The 25,310-nt window shown below is 40.3% G+C and overlaps 2 protein-coding genes and 1 non-coding gene across 4 annotated transcripts in view; 1 reads left to right on the top strand and 2 right to left on the bottom strand.

Annotated features, from left to right (window-relative positions):
* Positions 1-25,310, top strand: part of plat (plasminogen activator, tissue) — a 110,360-nt gene that overhangs the window by 28,515 nt on the left and 56,535 nt on the right. For both annotated transcript variants that reach the window (XM_088335720.1, XM_088335719.1), the window contains exons 6-14: positions 10,610-10,784; positions 11,594-11,685; positions 13,152-13,326; positions 13,407-13,492; positions 17,351-17,410; positions 20,749-20,953; positions 22,302-22,438; positions 23,756-23,896; positions 24,547-24,695. In XM_088335720.1, coding sequence (XP_088191846.1) covers positions 10,610-10,784; positions 11,594-11,685; positions 13,152-13,326; positions 13,407-13,492; positions 17,351-17,410; positions 20,749-20,953; positions 22,302-22,438; positions 23,756-23,896; positions 24,547-24,695 — 1,220 coding nt within the window. The remainder of the gene's footprint in view (positions 1-10,609; positions 10,785-11,593; positions 11,686-13,151; positions 13,327-13,406; positions 13,493-17,350; positions 17,411-20,748; positions 20,954-22,301; positions 22,439-23,755; positions 23,897-24,546; positions 24,696-25,310) is intronic.
* Positions 4,747-10,589, bottom strand: LOC148365433 (uncharacterized). The gene is made up of 5 exons (XM_088334961.1): positions 10,571-10,589; positions 7,151-8,010; positions 5,091-5,179; positions 4,881-5,046; positions 4,747-4,836 (listed from the first exon to the last, which is right to left on the bottom strand). Exons 1-5 carry the CDS (start codon positions 10,587-10,589, stop codon positions 4,747-4,749), a joined length of 1,224 nt encoding a protein of 407 aa, XP_088191087.1.
* trnas-uga (transfer RNA serine (anticodon UGA)) lies at positions 25,218-25,299 on the bottom strand. Its single transcript has one exon. It is a non-coding gene; the product is annotated as a tRNA-Ser (tRNA).

Genomic DNA, 25,310 nt, shown 5'->3' with positions numbered 1-25,310 from the left:
CTTATTTTGAAACCCAAAAATTGTTTCAATACCCTAACTTGCAGCCGAAAATCTGGCTTTACATCTAACCCTAGCTGTGACCCTAGCTTTAAATCTGTTTCAAATTGTAACCCTACCTCTGGACCTATTTTGGATCCCTGCATTCAGTTTACAACCCTGACATGGAGCTCAAACGCTAGTTCCTAGCCCTAAACCTACACCTACAATAACCTCTAGCTGTAAACCCTAGCCCCAACCCTATTTCAAAACCCTAAATTTAGTTTGATACCCTAATAAGGAGACTAAACCCTAGTTTCTAACTCTAGCCCCAATCCTATTTTGGAACCATAATATATATTTAAAACCCTTAATAGTGGGTCAAATCCTAGCTCCTAACCTAAGAAACATGGCCAGAATTTCAAGCATTTACAAGCACTTCCCCTAAAATTCAAGACATTTTCAAACCTTGAAAACACAACATTAAAATTCAAGCATTTTTATATGTTTTAAATACCCATACAAACCCTGATTGCACCCAAAATGTCTATAAACCAAACTAAGAGCCCTGATGTTTTCATTTGTTAAAAATCTCCTTCAGACACAGTTAGACGCCGTGTTCTCTCAGTGGAATAATTACGCATCATCAGATACCCTTAATTAAAGCCAGATTTATTGAAAAATATTGTTTTTAAATTACAAACCATTTAGGAAATGTTTTAGGTTTCACGCAGTAAATAATGATAGTAATAATAATAAAGTGGTAAATGCAACATATGCAGTTGTTTTAAAATACTATGATTAATTTTGTGTGGGGCCTTGTTATGCACATTACAATGCAAAAATGGGAATTATTGTTCAGCTGGCAGATCATTTAAAAATATTTGATTCCTTTTTAAAACTTTTTGAAATATATATATTTGGAGCTTTTTTATCTTATCTTTTATCTTAGCTTTTATTATGTTTTTCTTGCAAAATCCGGGGGGCTAGGGTTAGGGTTAGGGTTAGGGTTAGGGCTAGGGCTTGGACGAGGGCTAGGGCGAGGGTTAAGGCCCGGGCTAGGTTTACAATATTTCCTTTTGCTAAAAAAAAAAAACCCTGCTTACTTCAGGGTTAGGGTTAGGGCTAGAGCTAGGGCTAGAGCTAGGGCTAGAGCTAGGGCTAGAGCTAGGGCTAGGGCTAGGGCTAGGGCTAGGGCTAGGGCTAGAGTTAAGGTTAGGGTTAGGGCTAGGGCTAGGGCTAGGGCTAGGGCTAGGGCTAGGGCTAGGGCTAGGGCTAGGGCTAGGGCTAGGGCGAGGGTTAGGGCCAGGGCTAGGTTTACAATATTTCCTTTTGCCAAAAAGCACTCGCTCGCCGAAAAAGTACTGGCTGTGATGCAGATATTGATCAGAAACGCCTCCTGGCTCTATATATTAAGTAAAGCAGTAATTCACAGACCCTTAGAAGTATACGGCCTCTGTATGAAAACTAATAGCAGAGGATGGTTTCGATCCATCGACCTCTGGGTTATGGGCCCAGCACGCTTCCGCTGCGCCACTCTGCTAGGTGTTTACACCAGTATTGTAGGGGTTAGTGTTAGGGTTAGGGTTAGGGTTAGGGTTAGGGTTAGAGTCAGGGTTAGGGTTAGGTTAGGAAGCAATCTTTCTTTCTCAAGGTCCCCCCAAAAAATTGGAGGTCCTTGAGAAATTAAGTTTCTGCACTGGCCATTCAGGAAACTGGAGCGTTTCTTGTCTTACCTGCGTTCGTTTAGTCCATCTGGAAAGAGAGTGTTAAGTTTTCTTATTCAGTGTTTTTCTGCCTTACGTCTTTCTCCTTGTGTCCAATTGCTGTTTGTCTGTAGGCCCCATATTTCTAATGCCTGTAGTCCATGTTGCATGAAGTGGGCTACAAGGTGTGTGTTACTTTGTCTAATGTTTCTAATGTTGTAAATGTGTTGTGCTAATCTACATCTGATAGAATTTCCTGTCTCTCCTATATATTTAATGTCACAGTATTTACACTTTATGACATATATACAGTTTTCCGTAGTAGGTGTGATTGTTTGTTTAATTAGGTAGTTTGAGTTGGTGACGGTGTTCCTAACTGTGGTGGCTTGTTTGTAGAATGTGGGGCCCTGCGTTTGTGTTATGTTGATTTCCGGTAATATACTTTTTACTAAGTAGTCTTTTAGGTTTTTGTTTCTTTTAAAGGCTGAGATGATTTTGTAATCTTGATTATGTCTGTGTTCTGTAGTGTCTGGTTTATATTTTGTCTAATTTTTCTATTAGCAGTTTGGCTAAATTCTGAGTAGGTACTTATTAGGGGGATAATTTTCTGTGTGTCCCGTTGCCCTGTGGTTAAAAATGTTTTACGGACTTGCCTGAGGAAAGATCTAGAGTATCCTCTCGGTCTCAGTGCCTTGAACAGGGTTTGAGTAGCCTTTTCAAAGTCCGTATTTTGTGAGCAGATTCTGTGGAATCTGAGCAACTGTGATTTTATTAAGCCCCTATAGGTGTGCTTTGGATGTAGGCTGTTTTTGTGTAAGAGCGCATGTGTGTCTGTGTCTTTGAAGAAGGCCTTAGTGTCTAAAGTTTGTGTTTGGGTGAATGAGGGTCCTTTGTAAGTGGTTGTGTCTAGAAAATCTATCTGATGGTCATTTGTGGAATGTTTGACTTTAATTGTACTATGGTGTGTGTTGAGGATTTGTAGGAATTGGTTGAATTCCTCTCCATTATGTGTCCATGTTCCCCAAATGTCATCCAAGTATCTAAAATAATTGGTGGGTAGTTTGTCGCATTTTTCAAAAGCTGTCTCCTCCCAATGTGCCATGTAGATGTTAGCATAGGCAGGTGCAAACTTTTTGCCCATGGCTGTACCACTAATCTGTAAGTAGAATTCCTTGTTGAATTCAAAGTCGTTCCTAGTGAGGTTAATTTCTAGGAGTTGTATTAATTCTGTGTCTGGGCGTTTGTCGTCCGGGTATTTTTCCATCCAGCGCTTTACTGCTGTTAACCCTGCGACTGTGTTTATGTTTGTGTAGAGGCTATCTATGTCAATGGTGAATAGTATTGTTTCCTGCGTTATTTTAATCTGTTTTATTTTGTTTTCGAAGTCATATGTGTCTTTAATGTAGCTATTATGTTTTGTGGATAGTGGAGTGAGGAAGTGGTCTATGTATTCAGCGATCCTGTAGGATTCACTGTTGCAATCTGAGACAATCGGTCTTCCTGCTGGCACTTCATATGGTATAGTCCACGATAATGGTGGTTTGTGGATTTTAGGTAGCAGGTAAAATCTACGGGGTCTGGCTTCTTCTTCTCCCATTAGGTAGCGGCTTTGTTTTTTGTTAATATATTTATTTTCTAGTAGTGTTTGTATGATATCTTCTATTTTCTGGGCTGTTTCTGGGTATATTGGTTTTGTTAATTTCTTATAATGTGTTGTGTTGTTTAATTGTCTGTATGCTTCATATATGTACTGTGTTCTGTCTAGGATAACTATTGCACTACCCTTGTCCGCTGGTTTAATAACGATCTGTTTGTTGTTAGCTAATTGAAAAAGAGCTTCACATTCTCCTCTGCTAAGGTTATCTTTGTCTCTGTAAGACTGCGGGTTTAGCGTGTTAATTAGGCTTTGGTTATCCTTAATCACTTGCGTTATAATGTTAGGGATTTGGTTGTTCCTTGGTTCCCAATCAGATTTTGGTATGAAATGTTTTTGTTCTGAATCTTCTGACCTGTTGAAGAAGGCTGCTAATTTAAGCTTTCGGTGGAATTCTTGGATTTCTCCTCTTAGAATTTCCTTTTGTTTCTTACGAATATTTACCGTGGGAACGAACGATAAGCCCTTTTCTAGTAGACTAATCTGATTTTGTGTAGGTGTGAAGTTCTGAGCTAGTAGAATGATGTTCTTATACCCCTCCCTATTTGGGTTTGTGGGGGTGTTTAGTTTAAATTGTGTAGCCGGTGTTTAAACATCTTGTCTGCTGTCTTACCTGTCCAGTGGATTCCGTCCTCTGTGGTGTGGAAGTCCCGTTCTGGGAGTTTTGGTAGGCATGGCATGTTCCTGGAGATGTGGTCATTGATTTCCTCCAGGTTGAGTTTATGGAGGTCTTCTAGTTGCTGTGAGTAGTTGATCAGCGGTATCCAGATTTCAGCTGCTGGGAAGGTGGTCTTGGTGTTTTTTACCATCATCTTGAGTTGTTTCACCGCTGTCTTCTTAGGTTGTTGCTCCCTGTTGTTTATTCCGACCGACAGAATGACCCTCTGTACCTTGAAATTCCGTGGAGTTTTTTCTAGAAGGTGTGCCATGTGGTAAAATGTTGCTCCGGGGTAGCTGTCGATCTGGAGGTCCTCTCTGGAGTAAGATTCTATCCTTGAGAAATTGGAATCTCCCAAGATTATATTTGGTTTGACGGCTGTGAGTGTTCATTGTTGAATTTTCCGGGGTCTTCTGGGATGTCTGTTTGGGTGAAAGGGGCTGTGGCTGGGGTTGGGGGTGGTGTTTGGGGTTAGGGTTGTAATCGGGTTAGGGTTAGAATTTGAGTTAGGGTTAGGGTTTGGTTTCGGGTCCAGGTTTGGGTTCGGGCAAGGGTTTGGGTTTGGGTTTGGGTTTGGATTTGGGTTAAGGTTAGGTCTGGGGTCCGGGTCCGGGTCAGGGTTATGTCTGGAGACATAGGTTCGCGTGGGCCTCTGTGGTCTTTGTGGAAGTGGCTTGGGACCTCTGTCGTCTTGTCGTCCAGAGGTTTCTTCTCCCCTTCCATTTTCCTGTCTCGGTGGTGTTCCCTGTGGTTCAGGGGGCCCCGTGGGACTCCCTGCCGTCCTCGTCCCCTTGGGCTTGGGTGTCTCCCTCAGCGAAGGTCCCCGAGGGAGACCGCAGGATCTGTCTAAAGGAGAGATAGTGTGGTTAAAATTGTTTGTACTTACCTGGTCCTGGTTCCGAGTTGTTGGTGTTCTTCGTGGTTTAGGGAGCCCCCTGGGACTCCCTGTTGTCCTCGTCCCTTCGCGTTCGTTTGTCTCACTCAGTGAAGGCCACTGAAGGGGACTGTTGGGTGTCTCCCTAAGCGAAGGTCCCCGAGGGAGACCGCAGGATCTGTCTAAAGGAGAGATAGTGTGGTTAAAATTGTTTGTACTTACCTGGTCCTGGTTCCGAGTTGTTGGTGTTCTTCGCACTCGTTCGCCGAAAAAATACTGGCTGAGATGCAGATGTCAATCAGAAACGCCTCCTGGCTAAATCAAGCAGTTATTCTCAGACCCTTAGAAGCCTAGTCTATGGCCGGTGTCTGAAACCCAATAGCAGGGGATGGTTTCGATCCATCGACCTCTGGGTTATGGGCCCAGCACGCTTCCGCTGCGCCACTCTGCTAGGTGTTCACACAAGTATTAAACAACCCTGCTTACTTCAGCGCTTCCCTACACTAACCTGGGCCCTTCCTTACAATGACCTTGCCTTTACCTTAACACTACCGTAACCCTACCCTAAACATCCTTTATCCTTTAATGGAAGTGTAGGGGTTAGGGTTAGGGTTAGGGCTAGAACTAGGGTAAGAGCTAGGGCTAGAGCTTGGGCTAGGGCTAGGGTTAGGGTTAGGGTAAGGGTAAGGGTTAGGGTTAGGGTTAGAGTTAGGGATAGGGCTAGGGCTAGGGCTAGGGCTAGGGCTAGGGCTAGGGCTAGGGCTAGGGCTAGGGCTAGGGCTGGGGCTGGGGCTTGGATGAGGGCTAGGGCGAGGGTTAGGGCCAGGGCTAGGTTTACAATATTTCCTTTTAGTAAAATGCACTCGCTCGCCGAAAAAATACTGGTTGTGATGCAGATATTGATCAGAAACCCCTCCTGGCTCTATATATTAAGTAAAGCAGTAATTCACGGACCCTTAAGAGCCTAGTCTACGGCCGGTGTCTGAAAACCAATAGTAGAGGATGGTTTCGATCCATCGACCTCTGTGTTATGGGCCCAGCACGCTTCCGCTGCGCCACTCTGCTAGATGTTCACACAAGTATTAAACAACCCTGCTTACTTCAGCGCTTCCCTACACTGACCTGGGCCCTTCCTTACAATGACCTTGCCTTTACCTTAACACTACCGTAACCCTACCCTAAACATCCTTTATCCTTTAATGGAAGTGTAGGGGTTAGGGTTAGGGTTAGGGCTAGGGCTAGGGCTAGGGCTAGGGCTAGGGCTAGGGCGAGGGCTTGGACGAGGGTTAGGGCCAGGGCTAGGTTTACAATATTTCTTTTTGCGAAAATGCACACGCTCGCCGAAAAATTACTGGCTATGATGCAGATGTCAATCAGAAACGCCTCCTGGCTTTATATATTAAGTAAAGCAGTAATTCACAGACCCTTAGAAGCCTACTATACACTAACCTGGGCCCTTCCTTACAATGACCTTGCCTTTACCTTAACACTACCGTAACCCTACCCTAAACATCCTTTATCCCTTAATGGAAGTGTAGGGGTTAGGTTTTTGAGGCAATCTTACTTTCCCAAGGTCCCTCAAAAAATTTTTTTGGGGGTTCTTGGGAAACCAAGTCTTATTAGCGCTGGCCATTCAGGAAATTGGAGCGTTTCTTGTCTTACCTGCGTTCGTTTAGTCCATCTGGGAAGAGAGTGTTTAATTTTCCTATCCAGCCTTTTTCTGCCCTACGTCTGTCTTTTTGAGTCCAATTGCTATTTGTTTCTAGGCCCCATATTTGTAATGCCTGTAGTCCATGTCGAATGAAGTGTGCGACAAGATGTGTATTACTTTGTTTAAGGTTCTTAATGTTGTAAATGTGTTGTGCTAATCTACATCTGATAGAATTTCCTGTCTCTCCTATATATTTAATGTCACAGTGTTTACATTCTATGACATAAATACAGTTTTCTGTGGTGGGAGTGATTCTTTGTTTAATTAGGTAGTTTGTCTTGGTAATGGTGTTCCTAACTGTGGTGGCTTGTTTGTAGAATGTGGGTCCCTGCGTTTGTGTTATGTTGATTTCTGGTAATTTACTTTTTACTAAGTAATCTTTGAGATTTTTGTTTCTTTTAAAGGCTGAGATGATTTTGTAATCTTGGATTATGCTTGTGTTCTGTAGTGTCTGATTTATATTTTGTCTAATTTTTCTATTAGCAATTTGGCTAAATTCTGAGTAGGTACTAATTAGTGGGATAATTTTCTGTGTGTCTCGTTGCCCTGTGGTTAAAAATGTTTTACGGACCTGCCTGAGGAAAGATCTTGAGTATCCTCTTGGTCTCAGTGCCTTGAAAAGGGTTTGGGTGGCCTTTTCAAAGTCCGTATCTTGCGAGCAGATTCTGTGGAATCTGAGCAACTGTGATTTTATTAAGCCTCTGTAGGTGTGTTTTGGATGAAGGCTGTTTTTGTGTAAGAGTGCATGTGTGTCTGTGTCTTTAAAGAAGGCCTTAGTGTCTAAAGTTTGTGTTTGAGTGAATGAGGGTCCCTTGTAAGTGGTTGTGTCTAGAAAATCTATCTGGTGGTCATTTGTAGAATGTTTGAGCGTAATTGTACTATGGTGTGTGTTGAGGATTTCTATGAATTGGTTGAATTCCTCTCTGCTATGTGTCCATGTTCCCCAAATGTCATCTAAGTACCTAAAATAATTGGTGGGTAGTTTGTCGCATTTTTCAAAAGCTGTTTCCTCCCAATGCGCCATGTAAATGTTAGCATAGGCAGGTGCAAATTTTTTACCCATGGCTGTGCCACTAATCTGTAAGTAGAATTCCTTGTTGAATTCAAAGTCATTCCTAGTGAGGTTAATTTCTAGTAGTTGTAGTAATTCTGTGTTTGGGCGTTTGTCGTCCGGGTATTTTTCCATCCAGCGCTTTACTGCTGTTAACCCTGCGACCGTGTTTATGTTTGTGTAGAGGCTATCTATGTCCATGGTAAATAAGATTGTGTCCTGCGTTATTTTAATCTGTTTTATTTTGTTTACGAAATCATATGTGTCTTTAATGTAGCTATTATGTTTTGTGGATAGTGGAGTGAGGAAGTGGTCTATGTATTCCGCGATCCTGTAGGATTCACTGCCGCAATCTGAGACAATTGGTCTTCCTGTCGGCACTTCATACGGAATAGTCCACGATAGTGGTGGTTTGTGTATTTTAGGTAGCAGGTAAAATCTACGGGGTCTGGCTTTCTCTTCCCCTATTAGGTAGCGTTTTTGTTTCTTAGTTATATATTCATTTTCTAGAAGTGTTTGTAGGATATCTTCTATTTTCTGGGCTGTTTCTGGGTATATTGGTTTTGTTAATTTCTTATAATGTGACGTATTGTTTAATTGTCTGTGTGCTTCATATATATATTGTGTTCTGTCTAGGATAACTATTGCACTACCCTTGTCCGCTGGTTTAATAACTATCTGTTTGTTGTTAGCCAATTGAAAGAGAGCCTCACATTCTCCTTTGCTAAGGTTATCTTTGTCTCTGTGAGACTGCGGGTTTAATGTGTTAATTAGGTTTTGGTTATCCTCAATCACTTGTGTTATTATGTTAGGGATTTGATTGTTGCTTGGTTCCCAATTAGATTTTGGTATGAAATGTTTTTGTAATGGAAGTGTAGGGGTTAGGGTTAGGGTCAGGGTTCTCATACACACACTACTATGCTCCCGTACACATCACATAATACTATACTCACACACACACACACACACACACACACACACACACACACACACACACACACACACACACACACACACACACACACACACACACACACACACACACACACACACACACACACACACACACTACTATACCTCCACACACACAACATAAATAGACTATCACCAAGACTGTTACAATCTCTCACACACACTACTATACGCCACCACACACACTACTGTAGACCGTCACACACACTATTATACTCTCTCACTCACACTTCTATTCTTTCTTACGTGTCATTAAAACTGCTATCACGAGAGGGATTTATCTCACCTATGGGGGGGCAGTAGCTCAGGAGGTAGAGCGCTTGTCTTGGGATCAAGGGATACCAGTTCGAATCCCAGCTCGTCCGTGTTACATGTCGAAGTGTCCTTGGGTAAGACACTGAACCCCTAAAACCCCCAATAAGCAGGTTAGCGCCTTACATGGCTGCAAGGCTGCAATTGGGAAATGTGGAGCACATTGTAAAGCGCTTTGGGAAGTCATTGACTTGAAAAGCGCTATATAAATGCAAATCATTTCATTTCATTTCATTTCTATGTAATGATCACCTCACCTTACTGTGTCTTTTTACTTTGGCTACTTTTGGTAACCAAGGCAATGCACACTGATCACTGTGTATATGTTGTACAGGTTGCTCCCAGTATAGTACTATGTATGAGAGAGTATAATAGTTCATAATGAGAAAATGGTTATGGTTCATGTGAGAGAGAATAGTTATATGTGTGTGACAGCATAGTGTTTATGAGAGTATAGTAATATGAGTGAGAGAGTATAGTAGTGTGTATATGAAAGTATAACGATATATATGAGATAGTATAGAAGTGTATGAAAGTATAGTAGTATGTATAAGAGAGTATTGTAAGTGTACGTGCATGGGTAATGACTGTGTCTGTATCAGAATGAAATTGTGCTTTAGAGGTCAACCAATCATTGGGCGGGCTGATTAGCAACACGGATATTTAGAAATATCACAGATATCTGTATCGGCGTTTTTGTTTATTCGACGGGCAGAGTATTTAGGCTCAGATACAGCGGAGCCTTTCTCTCACTCTCTCCTGCCTCCTGTCTCACATACTACCCACCCTGCGCCTTATGATTAGATAAGCGTCCCGGGGCAGACCCACTGAAGCAGGAAGAATAATGTCAAAACGGAGTAAACAGCAGCAGCTCTGCTAACTTCTGAGTCCTGACATGCATGTGAATCACTGTTAATATTGAGATTTTTAAAGCCTGTGGTAGAAAGTTGTGTGTTATTAAGAGATAAGGTTAAAAAGTGTAGTTAGTTCATTTGTTTCATGGAAAAACGTTCAGGTGTAGACTGATATATTAGCTATTATAATAACATTAGTTTGTCAATCAAGCATGTGTTTTTGTGATTGAGAGCATAAAAAGCACATTAAAATCAAAGGCTGAGTGATTAGCTGTTACCATAACATTAGTTTGTCAATTTGGCTCTAACACAGTAGTGCCCACACTTTTCAATTCGGGAGCTTTGTTGAAATTTGATGCAGCTTTTGTTACATGTTAATATATATCATGTTGTATTGACATTTTTTTTTTCAATTATTGTATTAAAAAAAATCAGGACTCTATTTAAGTTGTTATTTACCTTTAAAAGAGTTGCTTCTAATCCGAATTTTATTTCCTGTGCTGTTAGTTTTTGGTTTAGGTAAAAGATTAATTATGTTAGTGGTGTTGAATATTCTTTTTCTTTTACTGTAAAAGGTGTCAGGGGGCGATTTAAGTTTTATTTGAATTTTTAATAATAATTCTTCATTTTATTATGCCAATTTTTAAGCTTTTACAGAAAACAAATGTCTTTAAATATTGTTTTTTGGCCACCCCCTATTACTATTAAACAGAATCGTATCAGCCCTGAACTCCCATATCATCGATTCTTATTGTGCATGTGTGAGTGTATGTTGCTATAGGAGAGAGCAAGTATGATTTACTTCCTAAATGGCCTCTCATAGCGAGCTGTTTATTTGCAGACACCAAAGAGAAGTGTATTGTGGGGAAAGGGGAAGCCTATCGCGGAACGTGGAGCATCAGCAAGTCGGGAGCAGAGTGCATCAACTGGAACGCAACGGCCCTTCGAGGAAAAAAGTTCACCGCAAGGAAAGTGGACGCCAGCAGCCTTGGCCTGGGCAACCACAACTTTTGCAGGTTAGAGGGCAAAACAAATGTCTGTTCAAAAATTGCCAGAAAACCCTTTACAATTTTCTGTAATTCCAAAGGGCACAAAATTGTTAAAACGTCATATTGTCAGATATAACGAATTTGTGAATATGCTTAATTGCTGTTAAGATTGTCGAGAAAAATTGTTCAAACCTCACATTGTTTATTTGCTGTTAATAGTGTCAATAACATTGTTCAAACCAAAATTTAAATTTGAATGTTTAATCCTATACAATAAAATAGAATTGTCTTTATTACCATTATTAACAACGGGGATCTCAAACTCAATTGAGTTAGGGGCCGCCAAAGCTAGGATCCACTAGATGTCGCTGTAATGTGTAGTGCAAACAAAAATGAGTCCAAGGAAGACTACAATCTACACAGACTGAAAGTGAGCAAAAAGCACCCCAAGAATTTGTTGAACACAAACATCATTGCTCCTTTTTATTTCATTTTTATTAATTATTATTATGTGTGCGTGTGTGTCTATGTAAATGTACGCATGGGAGTGATATCATGCCCTTCAGTATAACTCTTCATAAGACTTTGGCCATTCCTGTGTATTTTTGACTCCTAGCTGACTCATGTAGTCAGGAAACCCATAGAGGTGAATAGTACTGTAGCTGTAGTAGTCTTTAAGTGCTTGGGCTTTATATTAAAATTTACAATAGCAATCTACTTGGAGGGACTACATTTGGAGGGAAATGTCTTGTTGATTTTCTTCCTATTTTTCTTTATTTTTGTCAAACGTTATCTCCAATCATTTAAATTACAAAAAAAAAAAAATCTTGCCCCAGGAATCCAGACCATGACGGCGCTCCTTGGTGCTATACCTACAAAGGCACTCAGATCAATTGGGATTTCTGCTCTTTGCCCAAGTGTTCAGAAGGTAACGCCTCAGAATCAAGCAATACAGTGCAGTGAAAAGGTATTTTCCCCCTTTCTGATTTCTGTGTTTTTTGCATATGTATCACTCAGAAAGGTTTCAGCTCACACGGAGACAACACAAGAAACTAGAAAAAAATGCAGTTTTGAAATGGTGATTACATTTAATAAGGCACAAAAACAATTGACATGCCAAGATCCCCCAAAAATTCCAGAAGAAATTAAAAAAAATCCGTCAGTCCAGAAAAAGTCACAAAGCTATTGCCTGTAGGATGTAGGGCTCCAACAAACCACTGTCGGAGCCATTATCCACAAATTAAAAAAACTGGAAACAGTGGCAAACCTTCCTAAAAGTGGTCGACCAACTAAGATTACTCAGAAATTGCGACGACGGCTCATCCAGGAGGCTACAAAAGAACCTCCAAAAACATCATAGGGACTGCAGGCCCGTTGCTCTTTGTTCAGTTCAATGTTTATGACACCACTATATGAAAGACATTGGCCAAAAATGTCATATATAGTATAATTTCCATGAGAGGCCACTGCTGTCACAAAAGAACACAAAGAGTGGTCTGAGTTTTTTCCAAAAAGCATCTTGATTATCCACAAGACCTTTGAAGCAAAATTCTATGGACTGATGAGTCAAAAATTGAACTTTTTGAAAGGTGTGCAGCCTGTTACATCTTGCGTAAAATTGGCACAGCATTTGATCACCAGGCATGGTGGCAATAGTAAAGCATGGTGCTGGCAATTTGATAGTCAGTGGCTGCTTTGCTGCCTCAGGACAGTGACAACTTGCTGTGATTGATGGAATAATGAGTTTTGGTGTTCACAAAAACATCCTGAAGGAGAAAGTCTGGCCATTAGTTTGTGTCCTTAAAATCGAGCGCTATTGGATCGTGCAGCAGGACAAAAATCCGAGACAGCAAGTCCACTTCTGGATGGCTCAACAAAATAAAAAATAAAGGTTCTGCAGTGACCAAGTCAAAATCCAGATTTAAATCCAATTGAGGTGCTGTGGTGTGACCTTAAACAGGTACTCCATGCAGGTAAACCCAGATTTAAAAAAAATTGCAAAGAACAGTGGGCCAAAACTCCTCCTAAGCATTGTGAAAAACGTATTGCCAATTATCATAAACGTTTGATTGCTGTTATTGCTGGTAAAGGAGGCCCAACTCGCTATTAGGTTCAGGTGGCAGACACTTTTTCACATATGTTTTGATTCTTTTGTGCCTTAATAAATTAAATCAACATTTCAAAACTGAATTTTGTATTTCCTTGGGTTGTCTCTGTGATATTAAAATTAGTTTGATGACCTGAATCCTTTGTGAGTGATAAATATGTAAAAACACAGATATCAGGAAGGGGGCAAATACATTTTCACAGCACTATATATAAAAAACAGATAGAAAAAAAAAAGATTTAATGTCAACCAATCTAATCTGTGCTCTTGCCCGTCATTTGTTTCAGATCAGTACGAAGAATGCATGAGAGGGATCGGGCTAACTTACAGGGGCACGGAGTCCGTCAGCAAAAGCGGCTCACGTTGTCTTCCGTGGGACTCCCCGGCCATCATGCACAAGTACAACAATGCTTGGAGGTCTGATGCCATTCAAGTGGGACTGGGAAGCCACAGCTACTGCAGGTATCAAAGCAAAGATAATAACATAATGAAATCCAATAGAAAAAAATCATTACCTAAATGCATGTACTTACTTTCCATAGGAATCCTGATGGTGACGAAGGCCCGTGGTGTCACGTATACAGAAACATGCAGTTAACCTGGGAGCTCTGCGACGTACCTAAATGCAGTAGGTTTACTTTTATTTATTTTTTGTTAATAAGCAGATGTTATTGTCTGTCATACAAATGAGGATTTTTGTTTAAGCGTGAAATAGAACAGATTAAAATGACAATTGTCTTGTTATGGATATCAACGTAGTAATCGTTGATTACAACAAAGTTAGACGTGGCACTCCAGGATAAAGCTGTAAAAATGACTTCAAATATAAAAAAATAAAACGAAAAATGCCAGGACAAGTAGGCATATATTTACAAGGTAGTCCGCGTAGACTGGCGTAGGTTTTAAGTGAATCACAACAAAAATAAGTGCAAACACATTAGCAGCAATATATTTCCAAAAAATAGTACAGAAATCAAATTAAGAATACGCTTTTTTTTTAACATTCGCAACATTTATTTTCTCATTTTTTCAGTCTTGTGTGCTTGTTTCCAAGACCAATTGCAGTTCAACTCAAAGCTTAACTTGCCAAAAAAATAAAGAAAGTTCCAGTATATCAATTTATAAAATATATTTTTAGACGAATAGATCAATCAAAATAAAAGCACCATAGCTTTCGTTGTCAGTCACAAAACTCAAGTTTCTCATTAGATCAAACTCCTGAACAAAAATTACAAAACAGATAATTAATTATCATTCTAAGTGTATCCAAGGCGTTTTTTTTAGAATAAAAATGAGGTAAATCGACTTTGATTTCAAGTTTTCTTTCTTTCATTCTGTCTACCTTGTCTCTTTCGTGTTTTCTGTAAAAGACTCAAATTTATGACGTCACGGTGCTGTTTCTGTTGTGGACGAAGAGTGATTGCGTGATAAGGATAATTCGTTTGCTGCCACCTCATGGCGAAAACGCAATTTACACATCTAGTCAACTCATGTTTAGATAGATAGATAGATAGATAGATAGATAGATAGATAGATAGATACTTTATTCATCCCCGAAGGGAAATTCACATTTCCAGCAGCATCCCTGAGCTGAGAACAGTACAATAATAAAGCCAAAAGAATACAATATACAAATACCCAGTGTGACGTGCAAATGCCCACTGTAGCGTGTAATATAGAGTAACTAAATAGTGCTACACAGAATACATATTGCAGTAAGGTTCGGTAATATCCAATGTAGGTGGTGTGGTTTAATGTGGGCCTTTACTCTGCCGGGTGGAGTTAAAGAGCCTCATGGAATGAGGAAGAAAAGATCTCTTCAGTCTGTCCGTAGTACAAGACAGTGACAGCAGTCTCAAAGGGCTGCACAGACCACACGTTATTGCAAACCACAGAATATCATTACATCATTCCCTGACCTAAAACCTACATAATCTATCTACAATACGAATTTTTTTTTTTTAATCGCTACATTTTGTGGCTGCCAAGCAATGTTCCCTCTAAGCTGCGCACGTGCGCAATCGCGCACTGCCCGCACATTCTCAGCGCACAAGAAAACCTAGCCAGTGCACATGAAAATCTAGCCAAGTTACAGTGCATGAAGGTAAAAATACACGGGTTCCACTGACGCTGTGTTCAAAATGCGGTATTTTGAAGTCAAGGTCCAAGTAGAACGAAGTTGAGTAAAGTCAGTAGAGTTTTTCGAGAACCGGCTTCTTCGGCTCAGCTCACTAAAAGGAACCGGCTCTTTCGGGTCCTAAACGGCCCTTCGTTTTTTTTTTCTTCTTTAATCCCAACATGACCAAATATTATGTAAAAATATGCACAAAATGACTTAAAGGTAGGGGGAAATAGAACAAAAAAGAAAAAATACCAAAATGAAAAAGTAGTGAAAAGCTGAGAAAAAAAGAAACAAAAGGAAGAGGAAAAAAAAGAAGGAAAAAATTAGAAGAAAAAAACAGAGAAAAAAAGGAAAGAAAGAAACGCAGGAAAAAAGTAAATAGAAAACAAAAAAAAATATCAGCTAAGAAAAAATAAACACAATGAGATTTTCCTAAAGGAATTTAAAAAAAAAGTAGATAAAACACAGAAAAAGAAGAAAAAGTTTGTGTTGCATTCAAATAATTTCCAATTATATCAAGTGAATCTTGTTGCCAACATTGTACTTCCACTAAAAATGTGATTAAGTACAGTTCTGTATCTTGCAACCGACTAAATAAGCCCCCCAAAATGTTAGTATTATGCAACAAAATGTATCAGGACAAAAAAGAAGTGGATAACTTGTGAAAGAATTGTAAAAACGAGTATTTTTTACTGATAGAATTGCAGCTGAATTAATGTATGCGTTAACTTATTCCAAACCATAAATAAACACAAACTTCGAAGCAAAATATACGCAAAGCATTTAAGTGAATTTCAAAGATACAATATATGGACCAGATGTCAAGAGATTTATCTATGACTCCCAGTTAACTCCTAGTTAAAGCTATACAGCAACTTAAACTACTTAAAAACAAAAACATCGTAGCTGCCTCAATGGATTAGGGAGCATTAATACTTTAAGTCAAGTGTTAAAGCTTCCATACAAATCCAATCAAAATGTATTTGTATAGCAATTTTCAGTGCTGTATAAAACCTTCAAAGTAAAATGAGAAAATGTTATGAGTAATTTTTTTTTAAAAAGCATTAAAACCCTTTAAATACTTCGACTTTAACGATTGTCAGCCTGCCGATCTCTCGAAATGATGCCAACCGTTAGACTAGCCAAGATGGCCGATCATCTAACTCTAACAAGTGTCTGGTTGTTTTCGAGTCCAATTTTTCTTCAAATAATGAAGTAAAATGACTCGAATTTTCGGGTCGAATAACGATTCTATTGAATACAGTCCTTTTGATTACCCATGTATCACTGTATTGCAGGGGTCTCCTACATGGTGCCCCCTAAGGACCGTTGAGGTGCCCGCGGACTTGTTCTGAAAATAGTTCACCAGTGCTGAGTCATTGAGATTTTCTAGTAAAAAAAAAATTGTATTGGTTAACTAAGTCTATTTAAACCTATTTTTTATGTTTAATCTGCTAATAACACAGTAACAACATAGTAATAACGAAGTTATGTTAGAACTTCGAATAAATCAATTCTAGTTCAAGGGCTTTATGGACAAAAAAATCTAGTCAAGTATTCAGAATTATTTTGAGCAATTAGTTTGGAGAATTGAATGAGAATCTATTTATGTATTAAATACATGTATTTGTTCATCTCTTTATTGATCTATTTTACAGGAAATACAGTACAACACAATAAATTCCAATAGAGGGTTTTCTAAAGAAAATGAGCAAGACATGTGAAGTTTATTTAGTTTTGTAGCGAGCTATCTTCCTACCTTTTATGCAGGAAGGGAGAACTCATATGCGTTGACGATCATAAGTTTTATTTAACAAAATAAAAGTCGCCCAATACTCCGGGACCGAAACAGAACAATACAGAGTTCCTCCGGCACGAACTCAACAGGACAAGGCATAACAGACGGAAAATGTCTAAACCTAAAACAGGACAAGGCATAACAGACCTGGGATTGTGTAATGAGCCAGCGCCCGCCAAACCCAAAATCCAGCCTTAAATAGCAGACCAGCAATCAGCTGATCTGCTGCAGCTGAGTTCGGGGGCGCGGCAGACTGGTAGCCATGGCGACCGTGACATGTTTACCTTTCTAGCTAACTATCTAGCTATCTTTTTAACTATTTAGCAAGCCTTCCGGCTAAGTTACTATTTTAGAAATTCATATGAAACTGGGTGCCCTTTGCGCAAATTAGTAACAAAAAGCAGCAAAAATGGTTGGAAACCCCTCCTGTATTGGTATATGTGCTAATGATTATAATAATAATATTGATAATAACAATGTTACTGAAACAAAACAATATGTTTAAATCTATAATTTTTTTTTTCTCCTACATTTGTCTCACCGGGCAATTCTCTTTTCTTTTTCAGCGAGACATCCGTCCACCATCACCCCGCTGGGCCCTCGAGGTCCGATCACCAGTAACAGAGGTATTACAATTACAATTGTTTTCATTGTCATTGATAACCAGTGTTGGGAATAACGCCATTATAACTGACGCCGTTACGTAACGGCGTTATTGTTTCAGTAACGGGGTCATCTAACTCATGATATTTTTTGTCGTTATAACGTTGTTACCATTACCATTTGTTACTTTGAATTAAATGTTTTTTCCCCTCCCCTCCGAGTCGTCTACGTCATGTCTTTTCAGATCATGGCACAATTCAAAATCACAACTACCATATAGTTGGATAGCAATGAAGAATATAGTATTTTCTAATCGCCGAAAGAAAAGGCAAAAGAGGACCGAGTCGCAAAAAATGCGAGCCACCATTGCTGTTGACGCTCGTTAATGTGGCACAAATGGTTCGCGTCATTCGTGAACGAAATGGAGTTAAACAAAGGGAGCTGGCTCCTACCAATCAACAGCTGCTTCCCACCGACGCCTTTTTGTCTCTTGTGATTGGTCAATAGACATTTTTTCGGGATTCTTCCTTTGATTGGAACCCGAGAGAAAGCCATTTTTAGTGAGCTTAGCCTAAAAGTCGGAATTCCCATCTCTACAAGTAGATGTCACCAGAGTTTTTCCTTATTTAGAGCGAATGTGTCAAGTCCTGGGCCGCACGGCAGCTGAGTGGTTAACGCGTTCGCAGCACAGTGGTCATGGGTTTAACTCCAGCTACCAGCCTTCCTGTGCGAAGTTTGCATGTTCTCCCCATGCTTGTGTCGGTTTATTCCAAGCATACAGGTTTCCTCCCACATTCCAAGAAGATGCATGCCAGGTTAATAGGCCGGTCCCTAGGTATGAATGAGCGAGCGAATTGTCTGTCCCTGTGTGCCCTGCGCCTGGCTGGCAACCAGTTGAGGGTGTCCCCTGCCCACTGCCTGAAGATGGCTGGGATGGGCTCCAGCACCCCTACGACCCTACTGAGGATAGGCAGTGCAGATAATGGATGGTTGGAGGGTGTCAAGTCGCAGTTTTCCTCGCTCCCTCACTTGAAGAATTTGGCGACAGAGCGCCATACTTAATAACCATGTTTGATACTTAATGGCATTGGCGCTGTGACATTTTCCTCCAAATAGTGCCTGCTGGTGTGCACATGGCCTAACATCTTTATGTTTGCTAAACCTGACTGCTAGCTTAATTCCCTGCCCCCACTGTCATCCAACAAAAATGCTTTACTTGTGTTGTGTGAAATTACTTGAAGTACAGTAACATATGTCTAATTAAGCAGTTTTCTGACTGGAGATTGTTTCCTAGTGACTGATTTTTTTTTTCATTATTTCCACCTAAAATGAAGTGCATTCGTGCTGTTATCACTAATCCCATGTTTTTGCTGGCAGGCCCAGACAATAGGTACTTTTGTCAGGACGCCTTCTGTTCTGGTCTGCCTAAAATAAAACGCACGGTTGTTGGTGCAAACCGATATCCCCGGTTGACGATTGCTGAGAGAAAGGGCCAAAAGAACACTTTCTTTTTCTGTTCAAACTGCTAAAGCTAGGAATTGTGGCTCGCCTAAAATAAACTGAACTGATTTGTCTGCAATCCATTATCCCCAGTTGACTGCTGCTGTAAGCGAGGGCCTGGAGAGCAAATTTGTGTCATGCCTAGGGGCACTTTTTTCCGTTCTTTCGCCCATCATTTCCAGTTACAGTATCTATTACAATGAGCGGGGGCCAGCAGATTGCACTTTTGTTGGGCCTGACGTCTATTTTTTGGCATTTTGTCCACCAAAAATTGAACTGCACTCATGAGGCTACGATCTTTTATTCCAGATTGCATATGGCTTCCAACACGATCAGCAGAGTGCACTTTTGTCAGGCCTGGCGGCTCTTTAATAAACTATTAACATTTATCATGTGGCCACTTTGATCCATTATCCCTAATTCTATATTGCTGCGAGTGGGACCTGCAGAAGGTACTTTTGTAATGAGGCATTTCATTATGGCCTGCCTAAAATGAAACACATGGTTGTGGCTGCGATCCATTATCCCTGGTTGACTAATGGTCAAAACAGGGTCAAGGGAAATAATTTGTTTTCAGTCTGGGCCGTTAAAACAACCTATTGTGGCCTGCCTAGGGCTGCAATCCAATATCCCCGATTGTCTATTTTAATGAGCGAGGGCCAGAAGATTGCACTTTTGTTGGTCCTTGTGGCTCTTATTTGCCATTCAGTCGACCAAAAATTGGACTGCGTCCACAATCCATAATTCCCAATCACTTATGGCCGTAAGCACGACCAGCAGCCTGCGCTTTTGTTGGGCCTGGCAGCTCTTTTTTCCCGTTCTTTCCACCTAAAATCAACAGCACCTGTGAAGTTGTGAGCGATTATGCCTGGTCGACTATTGCTGCAAGCGGGTACCGGAAGAGCGCATGTTAAAAAATGGGGTGGGCCGGGTGGTTACTTTGCGGATTTTCACATATCATAGGGGTTTCTGGTGTTCATTAACCACAATAAACAAGCGATTACAGTACACCAGCCAAAGTGAGAGGATTCGTTTATGATGTTGTTGGCTCTGCTGTGGTACAGCAAGGCGGCAATGTCCTACAGACCAGGTAGAGAGCATATGATGATTTTCTGGGCTGTGTTGACGACTATCTACAAGGCAGGCATGTCCAAGGTCCGGCCCGGGGACCAATAACAGCTTGTGATCAGATTTCTACTGGCCCGCAGCCTCTGTCATAAAATTAATAGTATGTGGCCTTCTAGAAATGTTGACCGCAGTATAAAATCAATTAGTACAAAAAATGGAAAAATCACCACTTCCCCAGATGATGGCAGTGGCCCTTTGACCATCTTGCCCTCGGCTTCCTGTGAGAATTTTAGCCCACCCCAGTTACGACATGGCAACTGTAAATCCAAAAATAAAGTGACCAGGAAGGCCGCCGCTTTCAGGATAAGTGGAATTTAGAGTATTTTTTCCCGAAATTTGAAACAGCTGCATCTGCCTAATTTGCCAATAGACTGTGGCTGTTTTCAAAGAATATAATGTCAAGAGGCACTGCCAGACGGAACATGCTGATTACTAAAAGCTAACTGTTAACAAATACTGTTAAAAGGTGAAGCAACTGGAAGCTGTTTTAACGGCACAGCAGTGCTTTTCACGAGACCTTTCGAGTCAAATGAAAATGCCACAAAGGCGAGCTACGAAGTCGCAATGTTGATCGCCAAGCCCTGCAAACCTTTCCTGGAGTGTGAATTTATTAAGGACTGTTAAAACAATGGCAGACTGAAAAGTAAGGTTTTCAACGCTTACCAGTAAATCATCGACATGACCTTGTGATGATACCGAATCACATTTCACGACATTAGCGTCCTCTTTTCAGGAACATGCGGCCGGCGATCCGACAACACCCTGGGTCAGCCCAGTTTCCGAATGTTCGGCGGTCGAGAGAGCGACATCACGGAGCAACCCTGGCAGGCGGCCATTAACGTATACCAGGCTCGTCTGAAGCGACACTTCCACCGCTGCGGGGGAATTCTCGTCGACTCCTGTTGGGTCGTGTCTGCTGCACACTGTTTTGAACCCACGTAAGAACGACATAAATTGCATATCAAATACAACCACGATACAAGGGGTCGACAACTTCTTTGAACCTAACAGCTACTTTTTGGTAATAGATTAGTGCAGAGGCCAACCTGTTTGAAATGCATTTCACAAATAGAAACTTATGTTAATAACATAATGGTACAACAGGGGTCGAGAACCCAAAGAGCCATAAAAGCATTTTTTTCTTTGAGAGAGAGAGCTATGCCACACATTTTAAGAAATATTTCAACAAAACAGCCAAACCCGCTCTCCAGACAAAATCTAATTTTTCATCGCACTATATTTCACTGTGGAATGTTAGATTATTTGATAAAAAAAATTGTGTAAGAGAAATAACGCCAGAACCTGTGTCCCATATCCACAAATATACCATTTTAAAATTGTATCCCTCCCACAGTAACTTAAGATCCTCAAGGCTCATTTTGACCTTCATTTTTTATAAATAATGGTATCAAAACAAGGTGCAAATGTCACAAAATACTGCAAACAAGGATACTGATGTATTAACTTCCGGTGCAGAGAGAACTGCACTGTGTGCATAGCTCCTACCACCCCTACCACTCACCCAATCAAAATGCTCTGTGTGCTTGGTTGGCGCTTCTGACCGTTTACAGTTTTTCTGTGGGGTTTCATCATAAAATGTCTCAACAGTGAGCCTTAGTTTATAGAGCTTCCATATAAAGTATTCCTTAGCGATGTACAGCCAAAACAAGGCTTGTTTTTGTGACACCTTAATTGTAAAGTGTAGTGGTGAGTATGCTCTTTATACACTGGACCGAACCATTTATGATAAAAGTAGTATGCCAGCAATGCTTGCACTAGGCTCAGCTTCCCTCTGATCAGAAGTTAAATCCTATAGTTGAAGTTTGCCTGAGTACTATTTTATCTCCGAGCAATATGTATTCTTGAAAAGAGCCTTATATGGCTACCGCTGCCTGTGTTGCAAGGGTATTATGTTATTTCCAAGTTGTAATTATTAGAAATAGGGTGAATATAAGCGCACTCAACCACTAAAACATTGTTTATTCAGACACTGATCATGTCAATGATTTCTTATGTCAGTTAGAAATTACATTTCCTAGAAAATTACAATGACTTATTAATGGTGAGCTATTTTCTGTTGCAAATTAGCGAGGGGTCTCTGTATATAAAAACAGGTGTCTTACGGTTGTGTTTCCCCGCTGATTTTTTGAAAATGGTTGAAATGGACATGATTGAGTTTATTTTTATGGCTGAGTTATCCTTCGATTTGTGCATCTGGCTTTAAATCAGGTGGCTATGTATAATGGAATTTACAGTACTAATCCACCGTTGTTGTCATGTGTCCAGCGATAAAGCCTCAAAACTGGAGGTGATCCTGGGCAGAACCTTCCGTAAACAAAACTCAAGCAGCGAGCAGATTTTCAAAGTAGAAAAATACTGGATCCACGAGAAATTCGACAACGAGACCTTCGACAATGACATTGGTGAGTCCAACTCACTCCCCATCTTGCTTTCTTACGCTCACATCCTTAAGGTTCTGAACCTCAGTTCCATTCCTTTATCTCAAATGCTCGCTAACTAGAAATAAAAATAAATACAAATACATTTATTTTAACTATTTACTGGATGCCAGAGAGATTGAATACAATGGTTTTAATTATTTTTCAGCATGACACGGAAGAAGTCTGTCTTATCTAAGATAGTGCCTAGTTTTATACAGTGGTAGGAATATTTTTTTTAGTAACAGGGTGATCTAACTAGATAGATAGATAGATAGATAGATAGATAGATAGATAGATAGATAGATAGATAGATAGATAGATAGATAGATAGATAGATAGATAGATAGATAGATAGATAGATAGATAGATAGATAGATAGATAGATAGATAGATAGATAGATAGATAGATAGATAGATAGATAGATAGATAGATAGATAGATAGATAGATACTTTATTCATCCCCGTAGGGAAATTCACACTTCCAGCAGTATCCTTGTGTTGAAAATAAAATAATAATAAAATAAAAGAAATAGAATACATAAATACCCAATATAATGTGTTGGTATAGAATATTTAAATAATGCTACATAAAATACACACTGTAATAAAAATAGGATAATATGCAAATGTGGGGGTGGGGTTTAATGTGGGCTTTTACTCCCCCGGGTGGAGTTAAAGAGCCTCATGGCATGAGGAATAAATGATTTCCTCAGTCTGTCCGTGGAACAAGACTGTGACAGCAGTCTGTCGCTGAAGCTGCTCTTCTGTTTGGAGATGATGCTGTGTAGTGAATGTGATGAATTGTCCATGATTGAACTAGTTACCGTACAATGCTATTACCAATACTGAAGGTCAAAAGTGGCGGGTTACTTTGAATAAATGTAGTAAAGTAAACCAGGATATACAACTGTAAACATTAGTGGACACACCGCGCATGTTCAGTAACAATGTGGCATTATGCGTAATGTAGTTCTTATTTTATTAAGCACATAACATTACATAGAGAGGGGGATTGAATAGACACTTTATATTGTTTTAAGATTGGCTTTTGTTGTGAACAAAATTTTTGGAGAGCATTTGCCTATTTCTACTATTTCTACTATTTATATTTCTACGCCACAACCTCTTTTATGTCACTATGTGAAACTCAAGGGTTGGACCTGGCTCAAACTGGATAATGTGTGTAAGAATGCTTTTAGAAAGGAATACACCTAAGCAAGAAAGGTCACAGCAACCTAGCGGCTCAGCTCAAGTCTTATACCAGAAAACTAATCTAACACATCCATTATCTTCTCCAGCTCTGCTAAAGCTCAAGTCGGATGTGGGCGTGTGCGCCATCAACTCTCTGGAGGTTTTACCGGCGTGTCTTCCCGAGGCGGGCCTGGTACTGCCTGACTGGACCGAGTGCGAGATTTCCGGCTACGGAAAAGACTCGGAATGTAGGCCATCTTGACCCCTTATTTCTCAGCCGAGAGTTGACGGTAACTTATGGTGTCAAACATAAGCCCGTGGGCCGGATCAGGCCTGCCAAAAGATTGAATCCAACCTGCGAATCAACACCGAGAGGAGTCCAAAAGAAACATTAGCTGCAGTTTTAAATATGTCCACTTGAAGCCGCTAAAGCCAGGCGACACTCACAAAGACACTGTTGCTGTATTTCTTTCTCTCACTCTCTTTTTCACTCTTTCTCTATCTCTCTATTCTCTATTTTATACTCTTTTTTTCTCTGCCTTGCTCTCTCTTTTTCTGTTTTTCTCTCATTATTTTATTTTTCCCTTTTTGCTGTCTCTCTTATCCTCTATATCTTTCTCTTTTCTCTCTCATGTTCTTTTATCTCTCTGTTCTTTTTATTTTGCCCTGTAATTTTATGTCTTTCCCTTACTTTTTCTTTATCTCTTCCTTTTTTAACCTCAGCCATGGAAAAAAAATAAACATGACATGACTTTGCTCCTCTCTCTCTCTACCTCTCCCCTTTTATTTCTTTCTCTCAAATCTACTAATCCAGTACCCACAAGTGAGCTTTTTCATTCATGTGACCCTCGAGCTCAAATGAGTTTGACACCTATGCCTTTCCTTCTCTCCTGTGTAGTTTCAGCCCATTACTCGGAGCGTGTGAAGAGAGGTTTTGTCCGGCTGTGGCCCCGAGAGCGTTGCGTTCCTGAAGTTCTCTCCGGACGGACTGTCACTGCCAACATGCTGTGTGCAGGAGACACCAGGGGCCTGGATGACGCCTGCAAGGTCAAACACTCAAATTTAATAATTTTAAACACACCACATTTTTGCATTGCCATTTACCATAAATTTCGGACAGCCAAGTGCACATAATTAAAAGACACGTGCTCAAATTTAACAACAAAACTGTTTTTAATACAAGCAACCCGGATTTTAAGATGCTGGCTTATAGTTGTACCAGAATTCTAAATAATGCAAAACTTGAAAAAGTTTTTTTTGCATAAAATCTAAATATATTTCATGGGTATATTACGATTGTTTCCCGAGAATGAACTGTGATGTCAACAGATTAACACAATCGGTTTCTAGTGCATGGCCTTAACCACTCGAACACAAAAAAACTGAAGCTCAAATCCAGCCTCCTATTGTAGCACATTATAGAAACAGACATGCGGATTTCTAATCCGCCGTCCTAACCACTCGGCCACAACAACATGAAAGCTTAGAAACCCCTCACTGTCGTAGCACATTGTAGCATTTGATGTTAACTTAAAGTACCAACAAGGATACAAAACAAGAAATAATCTTCGTTGTTGGCAGGATTCGAACCTGCGAGGGGAGACCCCAATGGATTTCAAGTCCATCGCCTTAACCACTCGGCCACAACAACATTAAAGCTTA

This window comes from Urocampus carinirostris, chromosome 5 (assembly GCF_059441175.1).
Source record: "Urocampus carinirostris isolate Australia breed hairy pipefish chromosome 5, RoL_Ucar_1.0, whole genome shotgun sequence".
In the NCBI taxonomy this organism is placed as follows: domain Eukaryota; kingdom Metazoa; phylum Chordata; class Actinopteri; order Syngnathiformes; family Syngnathidae; genus Urocampus; species Urocampus carinirostris.
The sequence above is the reverse complement of the archived record's forward strand: the minus strand, read 5'-3'. Positions and strand labels throughout refer to the sequence as shown.

Bases quoted from the DNA above. Each gene is read 5' to 3' on its own strand.
- LOC148365433 (XM_088334961.1), bottom strand. The intron at 5,047-5,090 runs GTAAGTACAAAC...TCCTTTAGACAG, and splicing joins CAACTCGGAACCAGGACCAG to ATCCTGCGGTCTCCCTCGGG. The intron at 4,837-4,880 runs GTAAGTACAAAC...TCCTTTAGACAG, and splicing joins CAACTCGGAACCAGGACCAG to ATCCTGCGGTCTCCCTCGGG.